The 24,450-nt window shown below is 34.6% G+C and overlaps 1 protein-coding gene across 3 annotated transcripts in view; it reads right to left on the bottom strand.

The window, feature by feature from the left end:
- Positions 1–24,450, bottom strand: part of PHKA2 (phosphorylase kinase regulatory subunit alpha 2) — a 103,294-nt gene that overhangs the window by 48,641 nt on the left and 30,203 nt on the right. For 2 of the 3 annotated variants that reach the window (XM_074299867.1, XM_074299868.1), the window contains exons 6-11: positions 19,062–19,142; positions 17,348–17,446; positions 12,691–12,837; positions 9,860–9,913; positions 8,285–8,407; positions 5,245–5,340 (exon numbers count right to left, since the gene is read on the bottom strand). In XM_074299867.1, coding sequence (XP_074155968.1) covers positions 5,245–5,340; positions 8,285–8,407; positions 9,860–9,913; positions 12,691–12,837; positions 17,348–17,446; positions 19,062–19,142 — 600 coding nt within the window. The remainder of the gene's footprint in view (positions 1–5,244; positions 5,341–8,284; positions 8,408–9,859; positions 9,914–12,690; positions 12,838–17,347; positions 17,447–19,061; positions 19,143–24,450) is intronic. The other variant, XM_074299869.1, reaches the window with a different exon arrangement.

The following is a 24,450-nucleotide window of genomic DNA, read 5'->3' as shown; positions in this document are numbered from 1 at the left end:
CTGTTTTCAACCTACCTGGTTTAGGTGTCAGCATGTCTGTGTCATAAAAGGAATTTGATAGGACTCCTTTAATTCCTATTTTTTCAAATAGTTTATATAACATTGGAGTTAATTGTTCTTTAAATGTTTGGCAGAGTTTACATGTAAATCTATCTGGTCCTGGGAATTTTTTCTTAGGGAGTTGGTTAATAGCTTGTTCTATTTCTTTTTCTAAGATGGGACTGTTTAACCAATTTACTTCTTCCTCAATCTGGGCAAGCTATATTTTTAAAGGTATTCTTCCATTTCATTTAAGTTATCGAATTTATTGGCATAAAGTTGGGCAAAGTACTTCTAATTATTGCTCTAATTTCCTCTTCATTAGCGGTGAATTCATTTGGCTTTTCATTTTTAAGACAATTTGATTTTCCTCTTTCCTTTTTTAAATCAGATTTACTAAGGGTTTGTCTATTTTGTTGTTTTTTCATAAAACCAACTCTTAGTTTTATTAATTCAATAGTTTTTTTACTTTCAATTTTCTTAATCTCTCCTTTTATTTTTAGAATTTCAAGTTTATTATTTGTCTGGGGTTTTTAATTTCTTCCTTTTCTAGCATTTTTAGTTGCAAGCCCAATTCATTGCCCTTCTCTTTCTCTATTTTATGAAAGTATGCCTCTAGAGATATAAAATTTCCCCTTATTACTGCTTTGGCTGCATCCCATACATTTTGGTATAATGTCTCATTAATGTCATTTTCTTGGGTGAAGTTATTAATTATGTCTATGATTTGCTGTTTCACCCAATCATTCTTTAGTAGGAGATTATATAGTTTCCAATTATTTTTTGGTTCATTTTCCCCTGCCTTTTTACTGAATGTAATTTTTATTGCATCGTGGTCTGAAAAGGATGCATTTATGCCTTACTGCATCTGAGTTTGAGGTTTTTATGTCCTAATATATGGTCAATTTTTGTATAGTTTCCATGAACTGCTGAAAAGAAAGTATACTCCTTTCTGTCTCCATTTAGTTTTCTCCAAAGATCTATCATAGCTAACTTTTCTAGTATTCTATTTACCTCTTTGACTTCTTATTTATTTTGTGGTTTGATTTATCTAATTCTGAGAATACAAGGTTGAGATCTCCCACTACTATAATTTCGCTGTCCATTTCTTCTTGCAGCTCTCTTAATTTGTCTTTTAAGAATTTAGATGCTCCACCACTTGGTGCATATATGCTTAATATTGATATTGCTTCATTATCTATGCTACCCTTTAGCAAGATATGGTGCCCTTCCTTATCGCTCTTAATTAGATCAATTTTTGCTTTTACTTGATCTGAGATGAGGATGGCTACCCCTGCTTTTTTGGCTTCATCTGAAACATAATACATTCCGCTCCAACCTTTTACCTTTATTCTGAATGTATCACCCTGTTTCAGGTGTGTTTCCTGTAAACAACATATTGTAGGATTCTGGCTTTTAATCCAGTCTGCTAACTGCTTCATCTTTACGTGGGAGTTTACTCCATTCACATTTATGGTTAAAATTACTAATTCTGTATTACTTGCCATCTGGTTAACCTTTGCTTATGCTTTTCTTCTTTCCTTTCCCCTTAACCCCCTGCCCAGTATTAAACTTGTGAGCAACACTTGCTTTTCACAGCCCTCCCTTTTTAGTATTTTTCTTTTACCTTAGAGTTCCTCCCCCTATTTTACCCCTTTTCCTCACAATTTCTGTATTCCCTTCCGGTTTAGCTTACTCCTTCCCTTTTCACTTTTCCCCTCCCACTTTTCAATGAAGTGGAAGGAGTTTCACCATAAATTGAATATGTCTATATTTTTCTCTTTAAGCCAATTCTAATGAGAATATGATACATACTATGTTCATCCCTCTCCATTCTTTTCTCAGATATAACAGGTTACCTTTGCCTCTTCATGAGATGTAGTGCTACCACTTTACCCTTTTTCTGGTACAATATCCTTTCCACCTCTAGTTTCTAGAACAAATTATACATGTGTTCTTTACATATCTTTATGGCAGAAAAATAGTTCTCAAGATTTATTTTTACCTTTTTAGGAATCTCTCGAGTTCTTTATTTGGAGATCAAACTTTTTGTTTAGATCTGGTTTTTTCATCAATAATAGATGAAATTCACTTATTTTGTTGAATGTCCATCTTATTCCCTGGGAAAAGATGCTCATTTTTGCTGGGTAAGTTATTTTTGGCTGCATACCACGTTCCTTAGCCTTTTGGAATATCATATTCCAGGCCCTTTGATCCTTTAATGTGGACACTGCTAGATCCTGGGTAATCCTTATTGTGGCTCCTACATATTTGAATTGATTTTTTTCTACCAGCTTGCAGAATTTTTTCCTTCATCTGATGGTTCTGGAATTTGGTCACTATATTTCTTGATGTTTTGATTTTAGGGTCCCTTTCAGTAGGTGATTGATGAATTTTTGCAATGTCTATTTTACTCTCTGTTTTTCTCTTTGATAATATCCTGGAAAATAGTGTCCAGGCTCTTTTTTTCATCATATTTTTCAGGGAGTCCAATAATCCTCAAATTGTCTCTCTTGGATCTATTGTCCAGGTCTGTTGTTTTCCCAAGAAGGTATTTGACATTTTTCCCCATTGTTTCATTTTTCTGGTTTTGCTTGACTTTCTTGGTGTGTCCTCGAGTCATTCAATTATATTTGTTCGATTCTGATTTTCAATGAAGTATTTTCTCCATTCACTTTGTTTATATCTTTTTCTAATTGTCCAATTGAGTTTTTAAGTGAGTTGTTTTGTTCTATGGAATTTTTTTTCTATTTTGCCAATTTTATTATTTAGAGAGCTATTTTCTTTTTCCAACTCACTAATTCTGTTTTTTAGGGATTTGATTTCTTCATCCACTCTATCTTTAAATGAGTGGGATGATTTATCCAGACTCTCTTGCCAAGCTTCCCTTTCCTTTTTCCCATTTTTCTTCTAGATCTCTTGTGAGAGCCTTTTTAATTTCTTCTATGAGAGTCTTGTACACTGAGGACCAGATGATTTCCTCCTTTGGAGATTCACCTGGAGACAGTCTGTTTTTAGTCTCCTCAGGGTTTAAAGTCTGCTCTCTATCCATATAGAAGCTATCAATAGTTAAGTTTTTAATTTTTCGCTCATTTTGTCAAAGAAGAGTCAAAGAAAACAAACTAACAAAAAAAAAGAAATGGTCTGCTTTTTTTGGGGGGGGGGGGCTGGATGGTATTACCAAGCTTCCTCTACACACTGCAGGGGGCAGCAGCGAGGCACTAGCAGGACAGCAATGGCTATGCTGCGTCATCAATGGCTATGCTGAGTCTGCCTTCTGAGACTGAGAGCCTGATGAGTCACTGTGGGTAGGTGTGGCCAGGTCCCAAGAGACCCTAGTTTTTCGGGGTTATAGTCTTCCCGTCCTATGTTTTTAGCTTCTCTGCTTGTCTACTGGTTTGCTGCCTGAGCAAAGTAGCCAACACTGTGTTATAGCTCTCTCCATAGAAACGGCACTTCCCTCACTGAGACCAAGGCCTGTCTGAGAGGCTCTCAAGAAAGCTAGCTGAGCCCCAGGCAAGGAAACTAGATTGTGAAGGAGATAATAAAGGATTTAGACTTTTAACACCTGTCTATTCTTGTGATGATTAATCTACTGAAACAAAGGCTGGTCCAGAGACCTCCAGAAAACCAAACAGGAAGACTACATTAATCCTTCTAAAATTTAAGAGAGGACCATAATACTCCCTCATCTCTATCTGTAAGTCTTCTTTTCTGCAAATTAAACATCTTTAGTATCTTTAACTGATATGTGTCACTATTCTGGTTGCTTTCTGATATTACTATCGTTTCCTTAAACATAGTGTCCACAATCTCCTCTGTTCTGGATGCAATTCCTCTCTCAATGGAAACAAAAGACTAATGGTAGCTTTTTTGCTTGTCAGAATGCTGTATAGACTAATTGTGAGCTTCCAGGACACTAACACTAAACCAGGTTCTCCTTACCCCTTTCCTACCTTCCTTTTTCTGTTAATGGATATTTTTCAGGCTCTATCACTTGAATCCTTCTTACGTCTACCTTTTCCTGTCTTTACCCCCCTCCTAGATCTTTAACCAGTGTTTGGTTAAACCACTTGTCAAATATGTCAGGTGGTGATTCCTTTCGCTTACAGGCATTAAGAAGTCTTCCAACTCTCAGATTTTGTGATTCTGTGGTCACAGAAATATCAGCAGTGCCTACTAAAATTCTGTTTATGAGTATATAAAAGGAGACACAATCTGATCTATAGAATAACCAAATTCATTGCATATTAGCTGCAGAGGAGGCAATGACCTAGATTGAGAAGGAGTTTCCAAATCTGGGAATTTCTTAACTTGATGAAATCATTTCTAACTCCTTATTCCTATCTTAAAATCAAACTTGGTTTCTCCGGTTAGCCACAGCTTTTGAAGTATTGCAGTTTTACAAACGAAGCACTTTTTTTTCACTCTTATTTATATGGTTTACACATCATACATTTCTGCCAACAGAAATATTAATTTAATCAAATTTATGTGGGAAAATTATTTAAGGTATTTTACATGTATCTTAATTATCATGATATAAAGTATTTCTACCTTTTGAAATTAAAAAACTAAAAATTACCTTAAATGTTAATTTTTTTAGTGGGTATTCTCCTCTTTTATGCATTCTATTCACACTTTTTCCCCCATCATCAAATTTGCAAATCTTAGCCATATCCAAATTTGCGACAATGGAAAAAGTGAAATTTTCTTAAGGAATGTTCTTAGAATTGGATAATTTATTCTCACCCTACAAGTGACTTTTAATTGCTCCTTTAAATTCAAGTTTCAAAAATAGCTTAGAGAAAATGTTCAGGTCAAAGAAAAATTCTAAGTAAGTCATAGGCATATTTAGGAATAATTTTTCTATATTTTAGGTGAAAGTTACTAGGAAGCAGAAGTAAAATTTAGGTGATTATTGGAGGCTCTTCAACTTTAACCTGAATATAAAATTTTTTTCAAGAAATGCTAAACATACTATGAAAGTTCTTCCCAAGGTCCCTGTCCTTGTAAATAAAAGTTATAGAGATCTTAATGATCTGGAGAAGCCATCAAAAAGTCTTAGAAATAATTTCCTCTGTTAAAAAAAAAAGATAGCTTAAGTCAAGAAAGGAAGAAAGATATTACCAATAGATGATTCAACAATTGACAAACATCAGAGATGACAAGAAAAATCCAGATTCTGCATAAGATCAATTGTACCTTGCCAGGAGGAATGGCATAGAGTTCTGGCATTAGATGTATTCCATTCTTGCCTCTAATTAATATTCCCTCCAAGGCCTCTTGATACTCTTGGACCTAAAGTTGACATCATTCCATAGAAGAAAAAAAAAAGCATTACTATGAATATTGTGCTTTTAAAATGGAAATATAATGCAACTGAGTCACCATCACATGAATTACACACTATTAATTTTACAAAGTCCTGATTTGGAGTCAGATACCCTGGATTATGATCCTAATTTTCTTATTCTTAGTCATATCAGTGTAGGCAATTGATTACTATTTGGGTTTCCCCATCTACAAAATGTGGACAACAATACTTTGTACTATATACCATTGGATTGCTGTGAGACTCAAGAAAATATGTAAATGGATTTATAAATAATGTCAACTATTATTTATTATTATTATTATTTTAAGATCTAACAATAAGTTACAACTAAAATATGTGACCAAGAACTCTACACCAATGTTCTCATCTCAAAGGACAGGAGAGTGGGAGGCTGGGAATGTACTAAGTATATAAGGTCATAGTATTGGAGAAGAGATTAATACTCTTCCCCCCTTGGGAAAGAAAAGCAACTCATATCCAACTACTGAGATCACAGAATTCAGTGACCCAACCAATTCAATTCCCTTGCTTGAATGCCAACAATGGTTTAAGGGATATATGTTTGGAGGGTGACTGATCAATGTGGTTGGTTCATATGATGTGAGCCTATGGGCTTAGGTAAGTGCTATCACGTGGAGAGCATAGGCATGGCCATCTATACCTTGAAGGGAACCCAGACTACATTTGGTTTTTGTCAGTATAGAGCACAGATTCGAATTGGAGGAATCATCTGCCTATGTCTTGAACCCTTAAGATCACACCTAATTTTAAGAGTGCACCCCTAATTTTAAGAGTAGAAATTTAGCTTCAGGGAAGTCAATTGTGTGGCCAGGGTCACCTAAGTAGAATCAAAAGCAGGATTTGAACCTAGGTGCTCTGTTTCCAGTGCCACATTTCATCAGTTAGTCAAATACACAGTTCCTGCAAAAGCACAATACAAAAGCATAGCTATCTGCTGAATAAAGCCACAGTCTCTGAAAACCCATCTTGAAGTATTCATGTTCTTTTGGTAAGGCAAGGCAACATTTTCCATAGGGAATATTTTTTTCTAACCAAGGGTCAAATCTGGTCAGCAATATGATGATCAATTCTTTTTTGTAATTAATAATAAGTGAGACACTGCAGAATTGTCTTTAATTATTGTTATTTAATGTCTCACATAGCTACTTTTTTTCTTCCCAACTTGATAGTAAGTTCCTTTAGCTCAGGGACCATGTCTTATAATTCTCTTCTTAATGGTACCTACTATGCATTACTATATACCTTGAATAAAGCAAGAACTCAAAAATATACTTATTGATTTGATATGAAAAAATCAATACAATATCACCCAGCTTAAGTAATTACCATGCTGAGATATCAAATAAAATGTGACAAATAATTAAAAGCTGAAAAACTTAAAGAGGTAAATTTTTTTTTTTTCAGAAGCCAATGTTCTCTCAAACAAAGTTCCTTCTATGGAGAAACCAACTCTGTTTGTCAGCCAAGCTTTTCATTTCATTGTTCTTTCTGGGAGTGGGGTGGGAATAGTCAAGATTTTATTTGCTTAAAAAATTCTAACTATCAAAGGGTCACTTGTGGAAAGGTCCTGGCAACCTAATCTACTGAGATGGGGAGGAAGGGAAATACACAGAGTGTCAAGTATATTGGCGTATTATTGGTAGACTTATGAATTATCCCCAAGATTCTGGAAAGCAATTTGGATTTAAGCTCAGAGATTAAAATTTCCAGCATTTTTGACTCAAGAGGTTTCATTGTTAGGCATACATCCTCGAGAAAGATCAAGGACAAAAAGAAAGGTCCCATAAAAACCCCAAAATTTCTAGTGACATTTTTTTCTTTAGAAGCAAAAAAATTGCAAACATAGTAGATACCTATGGATTGAGGAATGGAATACAATAAGAATTGTAAATGATATAAAAGCAAAAATCATTATTAAACATCTACTTGAAAAATACAGAATGTTTTATGGCTCTATCACAATTGTTTGGTGAGCCCAAAACTGGAATTCAAAATCAAACCCCTTTAGGACCTTCAAGTTTTGGGATAAACAAAGAACTAATACAGGTCAAAATGGTCCTGAAACTTAAGAACAAGAATTAAAATTCAAAAGAGGTAAAATTGGAATGGTAACTTTCTTGGAAGTTAAAATTTTAAAATTTCAGACACTCTAGCAACAGAGGAATTATTTATCCCATCTAAGAACATACACTTCAGTAGAAACATGGAAGAGAAAGGAGGGGAGCAGAAATAGCAAAGGCATGAGAGGCAGCAACATTACCTGATGTTCTTTTATAAGCTACTAACATTTATCATGTACAGAGGAAAATTATTTTAATGGTTAACTGGTCAAGACAATTTACTTTAATAGAAAGTACAAAAATTATGTAGAAATATTTCAGAGCACTTTTTGTTATGTTACTGTGATAGATTGTGCTGATGGAAATATGTTGACATGAAAGCAAACAAACATGGAGAATGAATTTAAAAATAGCATGAGTAAAGAGAGGATTATAGCAAAGTTCTGAGTGACTTTCAACATCAAGCATCTAGATTCAATACCTAGAGGAAGGAGATAATATGGTACTGGTATGACGTAAAAACAAAACAAAACAAAACAAAAAACAACTAATCTTAGAACTGAACAGTAAATAATTAATTCATCAATGAAGGGGAATGACTATTAGTAAGGCACCATTATTCAACAAAATAGTAGCGTTAAAGGCAACATGGCCTTGCAGGTCAAAATTTCTGGTTCTGATTTTCTCCTCCCTAAGAAGTTTCTGGGAAAACTCTCTTACCTTCTTTTGTGTTTGAAGCCATTTGGCTCTTAATATGTACCTAATGTTTGATGAATAAATTATACATATAACCATGAAGCACTATATGAATGTTAGTTATTATTACCTGTACTGCATCCCCACTGAATACGCCATCTATTATGAAATATGTCCAGAACACTGGCCACTCACATTCTATATTTTCAAAGAGTTTGAGTTCAGCAGGATCATAATGCAATCGATTTGGGTCCTAGAAATTAAATATAGAGATATTTTATCGGTTACACGTGGCCATATATTTTATGACTATATTCATTTTACTAGGGGTATTCAAACAAAGACCTCCCAGCCACTTGCTGGGAATACTATTCAAGTATAGGTTGAACAGGATAGACTCTAAGATCCTTTCCAGATCTTAGGATAGAGGTGTATATGTGGTTGTTTTGTTTGTTTATTTGTCTGTTTTTTTGAGTAGGGAGTGTAGAGGAAAAAAGGAAGTAGTATAATGGAAAGAATAGTGCACTTGGGATTTGATTTTGAATTCTAGCCCTACTTCTATTATTTAGGAGTTTGGACAAGTCACATCCTCTTTAAACCCAAGTTTCTTCACCAATAAAATGAGGGGGTTGAACCTAATGATCTAGAAGGAGCTTTCTCACTCTTTTGAGAATTATACTAGAAAAGGGAAAGAGGCTCCAGAACTGTGGTTTCATGAGTATGAGAAGCTCCTAGGGTAAAACTTCTTTCCATTACTGTAGAATGACAACTTGTCTATGTTATATTCTTAACCTTAGGTCTATGGACTTGGTTTAAAAAAAAAAAAAAAAAGATTATAACCATTTCAATGTAATTGGCTTCATTTGCAAGCTTAAGCATTTTATTTTATGCTTTTAAAAATATGATTCTGAGAATACCATAGACTTCAGTCTATCAATGATCAGTCTATCAATGTAGCCCATGGCAAACATGGTTTAAGAACCTAATCTTGGAGTTTCCTGAGGCAGTGAGAAACTAAATGATTTGCCCATGGTCACAATGTGTCAAAGAGAAGGTTGGTTAGAAGACATATATGGATCACCAATAACCATATGGATTACATAGTAGTAGGACACATATACATATGTTTATATAAACATGTAAAATGACTAGCATTTTAGACAGTTATCATATTGAATTTTTAAGAAAATAGCCTGCTACCATCACATTTTACATGCTTATACAATGAAGATTCTACTCAGAAACTCGGGGTTTTTTTTTTTTTTTTTTTTAATAGTACTTAATAGAAAGTAGGTAAGAACTTAATTTGCCTTCTTTGTTATGTGTCCTTACAAATATCTAGCTGTATCTAACAGTGCTAGAATAAAAATGTTCAATTATGCTGACTGAATTGGTAAAATAGCTGAGCCTTAAATTTATGACTAAGATAATTCTATCTCTCTTCACCTCCAAGCCCAGAAAAAGAAAAGGGGAAAAATTCTTTCCTGGTGTATTGTCTATATTTCTCTACAAGAGAAACCTCATTGCAAGCTTGCTATCTACTAGTTTTCATATTCCAATAAATAACCCCACACTAGTACACTTCACAATTGACATAACTCAACAAATGTGTCTGTTTTGAGAGTTAAATAAAGTGAGCACAAAATTGTGATGAAGTGGAACTGAATCCTTAAATGTGTATTGTCAAATGCTTTTGAAATATAACCTCTCTTGGGGTTTTATAGCCGTCTCGCAGAAATCGGCAGCATCCATAACGTCCCTGGTGGAGAAAAGAAAACATATAAATAAATGATATTAAAAAAGAAAAGCCCAACTTGGAATCATTATAATGCCTGATTTTTGTTCATGAGAGATGATGCACACCTCTTACTGTGCATCTCAGGTGTGTATGCTTCAACATGTGTCTTCTGAAATTGCTAGTTTGAAATTTTGATGGGAATTATGAAGTCCTTCAAAGATGTTTTTCTTTTTCTTTTTTTGCACAGTGGACTGTTTATGGATATAGTGATTGTTAAGTTTACAATTAAAAGTGTAATTTAAAAATAATAATAAATTTTCTTTTAGTAGAGAAGTTAGTATAAATATTGTGTTACTCAATGTGTTGTTAGGGTTTAATAACTATCTTTATTATATAATGTTTTATAGATTTTAACTTACATTGTAAGTCCCTTTTCCACCAAGCCCAAGGAACCATTATTGGAGAAAATAAATTGACAATTGTTTCCTAAACATGACACTTTTTCCTCTTTTATGTGTTCAAGTAGACTTCTAACCTGTCTGGAATATAAACACCTTTCCTCATCTCTTCCTCTTAGAATTTTATCTTCACAGACCAGATCCCTTCCCTGATCATCTAATGATTAGTACTCTCTCTTGCCCCAATATCCTGATATGTCCTCTTCTCAGGAGGACATAAACTCCTTAAGGGTAGAAGTTATTATTTTTGTCTTTACATTTCCAGATTCTAGCCCGAAACCTTAGCATACAGTAGGCAACAAATGTTTGTTGAATTGAAGCTGTCTGGGGAAACTCTGTATTTCAGTAAGCAAATGAAAAACAAAGGACTTCTGAAGCACATGGAACAATAGTACCCACAAAATGCATGGAAGAAGGAAAACAGAAGGCATGTATCAAAATAAAAAGTAATTCACAGTTTGTTAGAGAAGAGAATGAGGAAATTGAATCTGGCAAGCAAGGGGGTTGGAGGGTAGAGAAAAACTTGAACAGAGAAATGAAATGATTAGTATCATGTATTTTTTTAAATTGGTTCTATGACCTCATTATTATAGGTTACTTCTGGTAAGGAAACTCCCTCTATCAAATTTGGACTGGCACCAATTCTGTATAGTATTATTATGTGTGGTCTTATTTTGAGAGTTGCCTAAGATATTGAGAAATAAAGCAACATATTATAGCCAATATGTTAGAGGAAGAATATGGACCCATGTTTTCTTGACAAAAAGGATGTTTATATACTATGCCTCGTTATATCTCAATGCTGGGCATAAATAAAATTACAATATTAAAATGAAAAATGGATAATAAGAGGGAGAGAATAGAGGTTGGAAGAACCATTGGTAAGATATTTTCAAAGCAGCTGATGGTAAAAGAAGTTGAGAAAAAAGATGAGATGGCAGATTGTAGAGGTGGAAATGATAGGCTCAATATAGTAGAGGTGAGGGACAAGAGAAAAATAAAAGGTATGACTGGGTAAACAGGAATTCTACTGTCACAAAAAGTCAGAAGGAACTGTTTTATTTTAAAAGATACATTTCATTCCAAAAAAGCTGAGTTTGAGATGGTAAATATCCAAATGGAAATATTTTAAAAGCAAATGGTGATATAGCTTTTTGCTTAATGGGAAGTTATATATACAATATATATACACAAACATATATATATGTGTGTGTGTATACACACACACACACACACATACACACAACTTATATATACATCTTATATATACAACTGAAACTTTGAATGAAATTGTCAGAAAGTGACTGTATATAGAGTGTATATACAGCTAAGGACAGATCTTTGAGGAATATACCCCTTATGGAGTCCTGAAGATAATGAGGAGATAAGCAAGGAACCTTTAAAGAGAAAATGATATGTGGCACATCTGAAGCCAAGGAACAAGAGTGCAATATTGCAAGTGGATCAAGAAGCATAAGGAATAAAAGATAATCTTTACATTTGATGACTGGGTTATGACTTTTGAGAAAGCAGTTTCAAAAGAAAGATGAGGTTGAGAAGAAAATGAAGAGAGTTAAAACTATAGTAGAGGTAGGAAAAAAGGTCAGGGAAAGGCTTTTTTAAATTTGAGGAAAATTGATAATGTTTATAGACAGATGGGAATAGAGTAAGAAAAAGAAGATATACAATAGAGAAAGGATGACTGTAAGGACAGGATTTGAAGAAAGGAGAAAATAATGGGTATAGAGGCATAGAAAGTAGAGGCATAGGTAGATGAATTAACCTTAATTATGTGGATAATTCTTCTGTGAACACTGGGATGATACAAAGTTATTTTTGAGAATGGAGATGGGGGAGGGAGGATTAAAGGAGCTTTAAGTTGGATAGCCTATTAAACATGAGGATGGGTGAACTTGAAGTTAGGGGTTTGAATAGAGAAAAAAAAAGGTTAGGAAGAATTGCTGCTGATTAAAATATCAATAGGAGCAGAGTAAAAAGTTTAACAAAAGCAAGTGACAATCCAATTAGAGATTATTTATCATAAATCTGTAGTAGATTAAAAAAAAAGTATAATTTTTGTGAGCCTACACTTGGTATTTCTAATTGGCTATAACTTTTGGTAGTATCCTCAGATCAGTATATCATGCTGTACAATAACTGCTCACTACTATACTTCATCTCAGAGGTAACTGTGTTCCAGAGGTGAGGAGACTGATCTATTTTCCACATAGCAAAAACAAATAAAAATGCACACTCAAAACTGAAAGGCAGCAGTGTAAAGAGACATAATAGTTTCAATTCACTATGGAGTAGAAAGGCATAAGTTGAACAAAATCTTACCTGGAGTTTGGCAATGATTTCATTTTTGGTCTCATTCACAATGTTCACATCTTCCACCGCAAATGCAGGATAAGAGATAATGGAAAGAAGTCCAGCATCAATCTCTTTAGATGTGGATGCCCTTGGCAGCATTGATAACAGAATTGACTATATGAAAAGTAACCCCAAAAACCAGTTTTACCCAAAGGAATACTAATTAAAAATTATGACACCCATAAACAAGTAACAAACCAAAAAAACTCATATAGTATGCTAAAGGAGAAAATAAACTAAACTGGAAGTCAAGAGACCTAGACTTGACACAGGTTTCTGTTGTATAACCTTAACAAATCATCCAACTTCTTTTAACTCAGTTTCCTCATTAGTCAAATAGAAAGATTAGACTAAATAACTCCTAAAATCATTTCAGTTATAAATATTCTGGCAGTCAATTCCTAGGTCTACTTACCAATTTGACAAAGTTAGTTCTCTCTGGGCCTCAGTTTCCACTGAGGGAGTAAGATTTCTGAAATCTGTTCTAGATCTAAATCTGTGATCTTATAACCAGACACTTCATCAAACAGTTCACCAACTTTTCCTTAATAGTTAGGATAGGTGTGGCAGGAGAGAAGTTGGGAGAAGCTAAAATAGTTTAAAGGCTCCACAGACCCTGATGAGAAGTATGGGGAAAGGACCACAGGGCTTCCTATGTATATTTGTTTGTTGTATATAACTGCCTGGGTTGCTTCTTGGTGAGCAAAATAGGCAACAGGGATCAGAAAAGAACATATCTATGGTGTTAATGTGTTAGAAACTAGAGATTCTGTGGAACATGTCCAAATGGACTACTTGAAGCTTGAAGTAGTTTCTTCTACTGAATGAATACATTCAATACTAGAAATAACAGGTCACTCACATTACTAGGAGCCTTGTAAAATAAACCTGAACCATAGAAATAGTTTGATTGTTCAGCTCAAAATCGAAAGAAAGGTTAGGGCTGCAAAATGAAGTTTGGGAAGCAGGATTATAACCAATAGAGTTTGATAATTCTAAACTACAGGCTCCAAAATATCAACTATCATGTGAAGATTGCTTGAAGGAAATGAGGGCAACCAGTCCAGAGAAGACTTAGATAGCAGGAATTCATTCCCTCCCCATGTGACCTAAGAAACTCCCCTTCTAAAAAAAAAAAGAAGGAAAGAAACTCCCCTTCTTCCCTCCAGAAACATCTTTGACATAAAACCTTTCTTGATACTCTTCTCCCTGCACTTTGCTCAACTTGAGTCTCCAAGCTCTAGGACACTCTTCCTAATTACCTTGTATTTAACTAAGATTTATTATCTTTCAATGTATTCTGTACATCCTTATATATGCAACTGTTTATTCTGTTAGAATGTATGCTCCTTGAAAATAGGTATTATCTAATTCTTCCTATTTATATGCCTAGTATCTGGCACAAAGTAGAAAACTCCTTAAGTCATCAATATACTCTTCTGTAGAATAAGGGATGCACACTAAACAAAAATAACAAACACTTACACAGAGTGTTAAGGCTTGCACAGTGCTTTGTAAGTATCTCATTTTATCTTTACACACAACCTTGGGAGGTAAGTAGTTATTATTCCCTCAAGAAACTAAGACAAAAAGAGATCAGTCAACCTACTCACAGTTACACAGATTTTTTTTGCCATAGGTAGGATCTAAGCTGAAGTTTCCTTATTCCAAGTCAATTGAGGATATGGACAGGAGGATTTGGGGAGAGGGAGCTCCTTTTAAAAACCTTAATCTGGTCCTCTCACATACTCCTTTTATTATCAGCACAAAACCCAAGAGCTGGTAAGTATGGGTACACACTTCACAAAAGTGTGTAGGTGCCATACTACAATGGTCAGAGTGCTGGACCCAGAATCAGGAAAACCTGGCTTTAAATCCTGCTGCTGATAATATTTAGATGAGCACAGACCAAGTTATTGGATACTGTTTCTTCAACTATAAAAATGGGGATGATACCTGTATTAGATCAAAGACATTATAATAGTATATAAATGTCTGTTGTTATTATTAGAAACAATACAGTCTAATATGGCTTCCCACAAATGCTTGGCTCATCTGGTTCTAACCTGTTTCATCCCTGAGTTACATATGAAATGCAGAGAAAGTCAAATATCATGGATTCTAATCCTTTTTGTTATTCATTAATGGGATAACCTTGAGCTTGCCAATTTAATTTCACAAACCTCATTTTCTCTTTCAGTGTTGAGGGGGGGTGGATCAAGAGAGGAGATAAGAGATGAGGGACCTTGGCCGAATCAGATGGCTCCTGCCTGGCCTGGACCTCTTTCTTCCCCCCAGACCCTCAAAAGGCATGATCACTATTATCCTTCTGATTAGACTCAGGGAACTCTTGATGAATGGTTGTAAGACTCGGGAGAGCAGATAATTTCCACAGAAACTATCTCTTTATCTTTAATAACCAAAAAGACAACCTGCATTTATATGTGCTCTCCTTTTTTCTTTCATTCTCCCAACATTCCCTCATCCATTCCTTTATACATGAAAAAACAAGATAATACTTATTCATCATGCCTTATACAGTTATGATAAACAGAATGAAAGAATGTGGTATTCTTTTGAAAATTGTAAAATGCTATACGGATTAAATATTATTAGGTTGTTTCTTTTACTCAATCCTAGCTCTTGGGGCTATTCAATTATTTCTTACTGGGAATCACTTGTAAGTTCTCAGTTTCATCTTAAAAACAAAAAACAAACAAACAAAAAAACCAGCTACCAAGTTAATTAAAACCAATTAATGTTCTTTCTCCCATAATTCATCCCAGCAGTTATTGAGTAAGCTCTCTTCTAGCTTGGAAAAATTTCCTCCAATGCAAATCTTTTGTTTAATTTCCTCTCTTTAGATAGAAGTCTTCTTTTGTCTTCTAAATAGCTCTTCAACCTGGATTAAATCAGAACTTTCTTTGACCCTCCTCATATGCTACTTTTCTATCCTTTATTTGTCTTACTGTAGATTAAATAGTTTTACGGCCAAATCTTCCTCTTGACTTCATATACTGATAAGATGTTAATAGGAAGAAGTATGAATACTGAAGATGTGTGATGACTATCTTGAGTATTAAAAAAAAAAAGTCACTCAGAGGCTTTGGGACTGCTTAAATCTGTATGTAAGAGGGCTAAGGGTAAATATGAATAGGTGTAGGAGACAAATAAAGCTTTATGCCTTGATAATTTGTTCTGTGTTTTTTCTCCATCCAAGATTCTATTTAGGAGAATAGAAGAGATTTAGTTTTTGGAAATGGATAAACCTAAAATCCCAGAGCATTTTCGTGGCTATTAGTAAATAATAATGAGTTGATTATTAATCTAGCTTTCAAAAATAAGCTAGGTCCATGGACTAAGAAGAGTACAAAGCATAGACAAGTTATTAAAATATTTACTATCAGGAAGGACCTTGCTCTGAAATTTAACACTTATTTTTCAGTCAGATGATCTAGGTTCATTTCCTAGCTCTACCACTTATTATTACCCAGGAACTGAGTTTCTGAAGGAATAAGACAAGAAAATCTGGAAAAGAATTTTTTGTTTTGCTCTTTCCTTTGCAAGGATTTCTTGACTTTTCTGAATGAACCTGAAAAAAAGTCAACCAACTAACCCATCAAGCTTCTATTATGTGGCAAGCAACCTGTCTTAAGTATTAGAAATAAAAGAAAAATTAAAATCTTGCCCTGCAAGAACTTAGGGACTAGGGATGGGTGGGGGAACTTAGGGACTAGGGATGGGTGGGGGGAAAGTGACAATACATACATATAAAAATATATAGAAAACACACAAAATAATGTAATTTCAGAGGAGAAGGTACTAACAGACTAGAGGATCAGGTAGAAGGCAGTACTTGAGCTGAGTCTAGAAAATAATCAGGGATTCTAACATGCAAAAGGAAGGTCTTCCAGTAAGGTCCTCTAGGCATGAGGGATATCCAGTTCAAAGGCAGGGAGATGGGAGATGGGAGATGGAATGTTGTATGTGTGAAAAATAGCAAGAAAATCTGTGTATCTGAACTATGTGAGAAGGGAAATAATGTAAAATTAATTTAAAGCCAAATTGAAAAAGTCTAAAAATTGTTAAAGGAGTTTAAAGGCTAGAGAGTTTTAAGTTAAAAACAGGGAAATCCTGGTTTACTCAAAGAAGATTTCAGCTGTGTTAGAATCTTCCGGCACTGGAGATTGTAGCCAGTATATAGCAGAAATTAAATATCAGCAGAAAAGTGTCTAGTAGCTAAAAATAAGAAACCAGAGAAGCAAGAAAAGGGGAATCAGTGTAAGAATATCATAAGAAGACAGCAGCTCTGCCATCGCGAAAATTGGTTTCTATACTCTTGCCCACTATATTCTGACTACTCTTGATTGTATTTGTGGGGGACAGGTTTGTGGAGAATTTCTTTTTCTTACTCAGACATTCTATTAAATGCTTCCACTTTGTCCTCTACTTATTAAAAAGTGAACACATTAATGGAGGCTCTGATTTTAGGGAATATGGATAGAGAATACTTTGATCCTGGTTTAGCTGTCACAGGAACATGACATTCTACTCTCAGGTACCACACAAAGAAAGAAATGCTTCATCACAATATATTCCAAATGCTATTACAATTTAGCCTTACCTGGCAATGCTCTACCTCATCAGGAAGAACGTGAATCACTGATTTCCGTCCTCCGTGGGCTCCAAATAGGTCTAATTCATCAATTGCTTCCAGTGCTGCCTATAAGCACAAGTTTAAGGAAAAATTCTCTAGGAAAAACTGAGCAATATTTCTAAATCCTACTTGATTCTACATATATGCTATCTCTATTTTTACAAAGTAGTTTATACTCTAAGAGAAATAGAAATATATTTTTAAAGAGGACTAGCTGCATGATAAATGGATTATCTAAATGTCTACATACAATGGCATTCATATACCTAGTCTCTTTCATTTCTCATACTTTGAAGAAAAACTCCTATAAGCTTTCTTGAATTTATTATTTTGGATGAAGCAAGCATTTAGGTTAATTTTTCTCAACTAATTTTTTTTAAATGAGGGTTTCCAAGTCTACATTTTATATATCTAAGAAAAAGTCCTGCCATCTAAGATAGAAAATAGAATTAAGAAAGTCAGAGGAGAAAATCAATCTTGAGATCTACAAACTAAGAGAGCATTTAATCTTTTTTCATAGCTAAGACAAAAAGAACCTGCAACGAACATCATCTCTTATTTCTTGGGAGACAGAATACAAGGCAGTGGCAAGAACTCTATCCTAAAAAGTTCTAGTCCCACTTTGACACTTATTTGGCCTATGACCTTAGGCAAGTCATATGATTTATCTAATCTTTAGAAATAGCATAAAATAGGCCAAGGGGCACTAGTCATAAAATAAGAAGACGAGTTTAAATGTGATTTTAGTATTTATCAATAATATGACATACTGGAAAGAACTCAAATCAGATGACCTGTGTTTATATTATAGCTCTACCATTTACTAGTTGATGGATCTGGACTAGATGACCTTGGAGTCTCTGACATATTAGCCTAACTGGGACAATAAACAAGGTCACTTCTCTGAGTCTTAGTCAACTGAGTCAACTGAATCAACTGTAAAACTGTAATGTAAAACTTGTACATGCTTCCTAGCAGGTTTGCTGTGGGAGCCAGTCCTTTGCAAATCTAAAAGTGCAATCATAATTTTATCTACAAGATGGGGAAAATAATGCTGCCTCACTTCAAGGATGAATAAGGGGATGCACATGAAACTTGTCTCTAAGTCAAAGGATTTAGAGCTAGAAGAGGCCATAGTGATAGTCACCTATACTCTCCAAAATATCACCTAACAGAGTAATAAAAAGAGATCCATATAGGATAACAACAGACTTATAGAAAGAAGAGAATTTAAGAAATCACTGAGTACAATGCCCTTATTTTGCAGATAAGGAAATTGAGACATAGAAAGGTTAGATGATCTATTCATGATTATATAGCTACAAAGGAAAACGAATGTAATTTGAACTCAGATGTTCCAATTCCAAAAGCAGGAGTCTTTCCATTATATTCCCCTCCTCTTTGAAAATTACTAAGAGAGATACAAATGTAAAACATTATTTTTATCAGACAGTTTCAAGAATTGATATACATGAGTAAATAAACATTGCAAAGGATAAGGGTCAATGTTGTATACTGTACTCACTTCTTACTCAAAGCAAATCCTTCATGATTCAATCCTGACTACTTGCCATGTAGATAGAGTATTTTAAAATATATTATCAGAAGGCCTATGCCTAAAGGAAACTGAGCCAAAACAAAGGGATATAAGCAAAACAAAGAATAAACAGAAACATCTCACTTTGGCCATTCCTACAGAGCTTGCATTCAGTTCAGGTATGCCCTGGTTCGTCTTATCTCCCCGTTCCCACATTCCATAATCCTATAGAGTGGGGAAAGAAAGGCAGCAATTAAAAGCACACAGGAGGAACAAGCAAATAAAAAATAAAACATAATTTGTTCACATTATTTTAACTATGGCAAAATATTAATATCTGCTTTGGTGAACTTAAAATATTCACACGTTCTTCAAATAGGACATTTCATTCAAGTTCTATATAATACTTAATAAGCAAATCTTTTCCCAAAGATAAATGAATAAAGAAATAAACCTCTCAAGTCATTGCTCTTAAAAGTGATCATGTTGTATAAAAAGAGGAAAAAAATTACATGTATATATGTGTATGAATACACTCTCTCTCTTTCACACACACACACACACACACACACACACAAAGGCAAATAAGCAGTATTTTGCTGAATGACCTCAAATCTAATTTATTTTAATTCATCATAGTCATTTAAATTATTACATCCAAATGTGTAAGAAAAAAGAAAGGAAAGGAAACTTCAATATATGAATTATAACCAAATAAAGTTAAAGCCAGCAAGATCATTTCCTGTCTATTTTTAGTTCCATTTCTTGGAGAAATATTCAGCAAATTAAAACTACAGATTAAATTCTAAAGCCAAAATCAGTATATACATGCTGCATTGCAAATGTGGATCAGCTAAGTATTTTTCAATCACAGAAGTTTACATATTTGGGGAGAGACAGCTGAGTTACAAATTTTGCTTCTTATATATACTTCATGATATATCTAATTTTTCTAATTACTTGAATTTCTTTAAAGAAACATTAGTATTTAGTATGAATATTAAGGTGTACAGAAGTGACAGCCCAGATATAATTAAAGGACCATTAGACTGAATAAAAACTAGTTTAAGTTCTGCCTCTGACATTTACTAGCTCTGTGTCACCCTGAACAATTAACTTAATTTCTCATCTTTTAGTCTACTCATCTTTAAAAAGCTAATACCCATTTCATGACTGCTCTGAAGAGAGTACTTAGTAATTGAGGGAAATGTTATATAAACCTATAAACTGTTATTATTTTTCTTTTAAACAGTGAAAATCACTAATAAAGCTATGGAATGAAGACAGTCTAATAAAAATGGGATCAGGCACCTTCAGTTTTAAAACATTAGCATCTTTTTAAAAATAAAGACAGTAAATGTCAAAAATTGGAAAAGATTACAAAGAAATTCTTTTTAAGAGACATCAAGTTTGTATTTGTAACAAAAATCTTGGTTTGGTGTGCATTTGTTTAAAAAGTTACAAATCTTGGAGTCATGTTCTATTTTAACCTGTTCTATATTTCTTATATATCTAAGCAGTCATCAAGCCTTGTTTATTCCTTCAAATCTCTTCTATTGCCCTAATTCAAGCCCTCAGTACCTGAACAGATTCCTACAAAATCTCTTTGGTCTCTTGAATCTATAATTCATCCTGAATATTCTTGCCGGAATCCCCTGCATTGTAACTTACAGTAACTCCCAAGTTCCATATAAATATTAGCTGTTGTGTATCTTATTTTCTCAAGTTCAAGTTCTTCTTTTTGATTTTCAAAGCCTTTCACAACCTGTCATGATGCTACTACTCTAACCACTAAACCTTAAATAGAATCTTCCTTCATTCATACAAAAATTATATAAACATTGCTTCAAAATATGATTACAGAAATAATGACAGATCTAAATAGTTGAAGAGATTGGTCCTATGCCAATGTGACAATACTATCTAAATTAATTTAAAGACTCAGTAATATAAAAATGAAATTACTTAAGGGTTGTTTTATATAACTAGAAAAAATAAAATTCATCTAAAGAAACAAAAGGTCAAATGTCTTAAGGAAACTGATTAAATTGTAGGAAGAAAAAGGATTTAGCAATACCCAATCTCAAAATATACTGCACAAAGCAGTAATTATCAAACCTATATAATACTGGTTAAAAAAACCAAGATAGTTGATTATTATGGGCCAGAACTTGAAACAAGGTACTAAGTGGAATTGAGGAGACAATGGTTATCTAGTTTAGCATGGTTCAGTATGATTGATTTAATCTTATAACAAATAATGGTTTCCTAGTGATATAATGATTGGTTTATACTCAGTGTAGAGCATATAAGCTAGGAGTCTCAACCAGGATTCATTTGGAGAGATTCAGAGGACAGAGAAGATAGGCGGGAGGAAGCTCAAGTTCTTGGAACCAAGGAGAAAGACAGGCCTCTAAGAAAGCTAACTGGGCCCCAGGAAAGGAGACAAGACTTTGAAAGAGATAAAAAAGGATTTGGACCCCTAGCTACTAGCTGCTCCCAGAGCCCTCAGGAAAATCAAAACAGAGAACATTACATTTTGGCATCTGAACGCCAACTGTGACCCAGAAATTAGGGTGACTACAAGAAGGAAACTTTGTAAAGGGCTAAAGTAGTATTCCAGGTAAAATGAGACAAATTTTAAATATTTTAAATGAAAGGAAATTTCTTCATCACAAGGAAAATTTGTTGAAAGCTTGGTTAAACTTATAAAAAAAACCAAGGTTTGATTGTAAATTGTTTCATTGAACTTTTAGGAACAGTACAATACACATCTCCTTGGTTCTCTAAGAAAAAAGAATTAAATCCAGATGACTGGAAATTAGTAGGAGAGCAACTGTGTGAATACTATAATGATAATGGGCCTGACTCAATTTCCGAAGAAACACTTTATACATATAATTTAATACAACTGGTTTTAGGAAATTATATAAGTTATAGAATAAGGAAAAAGAAGAAAAGTACAGGAGAGGAAGGATCCAGATAAACTAGGTGAAAAGGATGAAGAATCAAATAAGAATGGAATTAAGTACAATTATGAGAATGATGCTTCACAGCAGGAGCCATTAGGGCATTCCCCATCCCCTGACCTACCTCCTTCAATTAACCCTTTGGAGGGACAAGGAGGAGGGGAAGGGGCAGTGATACAATCAGTACCACCTATGAAGCAACTTATAACATATAATATAAGTTATAATGTCTTACAAAAGGCATTAATTAAAGCAAAAAAAAAAAGGACAGGATATAGCTAATTTAATAAATGCATATCCTGTTATTGAAGAGTTTGACTTTTCAGGTCAAGGGAAAAAATTAAAGATTTGAAAAAGGGTTGCATTTTTTATGGGGCTACATCTTATGTTAAGATGATATTAGAGAATTTGGCTTATGAAATCTTAACCCCCCTAGTGATTGAAAATCTATAGCAAAGACATGTTTAGAATTTGGACAAACTTGTTGTGGCTTTCAGAGTATAGTGAACTCTATAGGATGCAAGCCCAATGAAATAGGCAAATTGGAGTTAATATACAAATCACCCTTGACCAACTAGAAGGTAAAGGTCAGTATGCAGACAATTTAGCACAGATTATTTACCACATAGCAGCATATGATCAAATTGCTGGTGCTGCTATGAAAGCTTGGGGCATCCTCCCAGGGAAAGATCGAGAGGAAGCCTTCACAAAAATAGAGCAAGGTTCCAATGAACCCTTTGCGGATTTTGTGGGACGTCTGCAAACAGCTGTCACAAGAACCATTGGAGAAAATGCAGCTACAAGAATTATAAGATAACTGGGTAAGGAAAATGCTAATGAAGTTTGTAGAAGAATTATATGGGGACTACACAAAGATGCTCCTTTAGAGGAGATCATAAGACACTGTGCCACAGTGGGCACAAGTGCTTATTATACCCAGACTGTGATGAACATGGGAAGACAGGGTCCCTCTTGGCAAGGGACTTCTAGAGAGACTCGCCAATGCTTTTAATGTGGAAAAATTGGGCATCTGAAAGCCCAATGTAAGTACAGAGATAGAGTGAGAGGACAGAATGAGAGAATAAGACACAAAACCCTATGTCCAAAATGCAACCAAAGTTTCCACTGGGCCTCAGAATATAGATTAACCCAGGGAAATGAGAGGCAGGGCCTAGCTTCAAGAACTCAAACAAAAAACAGGTGGGGCATTATGGCAGCCGAGTTTATACCCAGAGAGTTTTTAGAAGTTCAGGACTCTGATGTTATCAATCATCCAACAAGCAATCAGATGGCAGAAAGGGATTACAACTGGGGAGAATACAGGCTTTTTAACCCAACAAAGCAGTATCCAATGCAAGCAGCTCCAATGTAATTGACAGGTGATGTGGAGAGACCCAGAAAGTGGTGAAAGGAAGGGACCAGATAGGTTCACTGCTTGGGGAAGAGGGTTTGCTTGTATCTCTACAGATGGAGAAGGAATCAGATGGATACCAACGAGCCATATTCGCCTTGCCCATCAGAGAGAGACAGAAAAAAAGAAAAAACCTCAAAACAAAGGAAAAGACCTAAGAAACATCTGACACTGGACATGGCTAATAATGAGATGGTTAGAGAACTTCAAAATCCACAGGAATCACTGGATTTCCTGAGATAAAAAATTGTTGATGAAACTGTTGCAGGACTTCAAAACTTGCAGGAATCATTGGATTTCCTGACATGTAAAGTAATGGATAATAGATTGGGTTTGGACTATTTCTAGGACTTATGGGCATGTATAATTCCTCATGTTGATTCATGTTATTTGTTACATTACTATTAGCCTGTGTTACTATGTGCTTATGTAATTTATGTAATTATGTGTAATACTTCCCATGTTGATATTATGTATACCTGTTTCAAAAACCCACTGGTTTGATTCCCTATTTTCCTGAGACCATCTTATGTTCTAAAACAAAAGAAAGCATGAGATGTTATGGGCCAGAACTTGAAATAAGGTACTAAATGGAATCGAGGAGACAATGGTTATCTCATTTAGCATGGTTCAGTATGATTGATTTAATGTTCTCTGTTTTGGTTTTCCTGGGGGCTCTGGGAGAAGCCTTTGTTTCAGTTCAGTAATCACCACACGAGTAGCTAGGGGTTAAAGTCCAAATCCTTTATTATCTCTTTCAAAGTCTTGTCTCCTTTCCTGGGGCCCAGTTAGTTTTCTTAGAGGCCTATCTCTCTCCTTGGTTCTGAGAACCTGAGCTCCCACCTGTCTTCTCTGTCCTCTGAATCTCTCCGAATAAATCCTGGCTGAGGCTCCTAGCTTATATGCTCTACACTGAGTATAAACCAATCATTATAGCACTAGGAAACCATTATTTGTTGTAAGATTAAATCAATCATACTGAACTGTGCTAAACTAGATAACTATTGTCTTCTTAATTCCACTTAGTATTTTGTTGTTGAAACAATGTTCTGGCCCATAATAGTTGATCAAGAAAGTAGATTAGGTTTATAGAACCCTTAAGCAAACAAACTGGTGCAATGCTCAATAAACCTGAGGAAGCCAACTACAGAGA

This window comes from Sminthopsis crassicaudata, chromosome 3 (assembly GCF_048593235.1).
Source record: "Sminthopsis crassicaudata isolate SCR6 chromosome 3, ASM4859323v1, whole genome shotgun sequence".
NCBI classification, from domain to species: Eukaryota; Metazoa; Chordata; class Mammalia; order Dasyuromorphia; family Dasyuridae; genus Sminthopsis; species Sminthopsis crassicaudata.
Note: the sequence above shows the minus strand (reverse complement) of the source record. Positions and strands in the feature narration are given on the sequence as shown.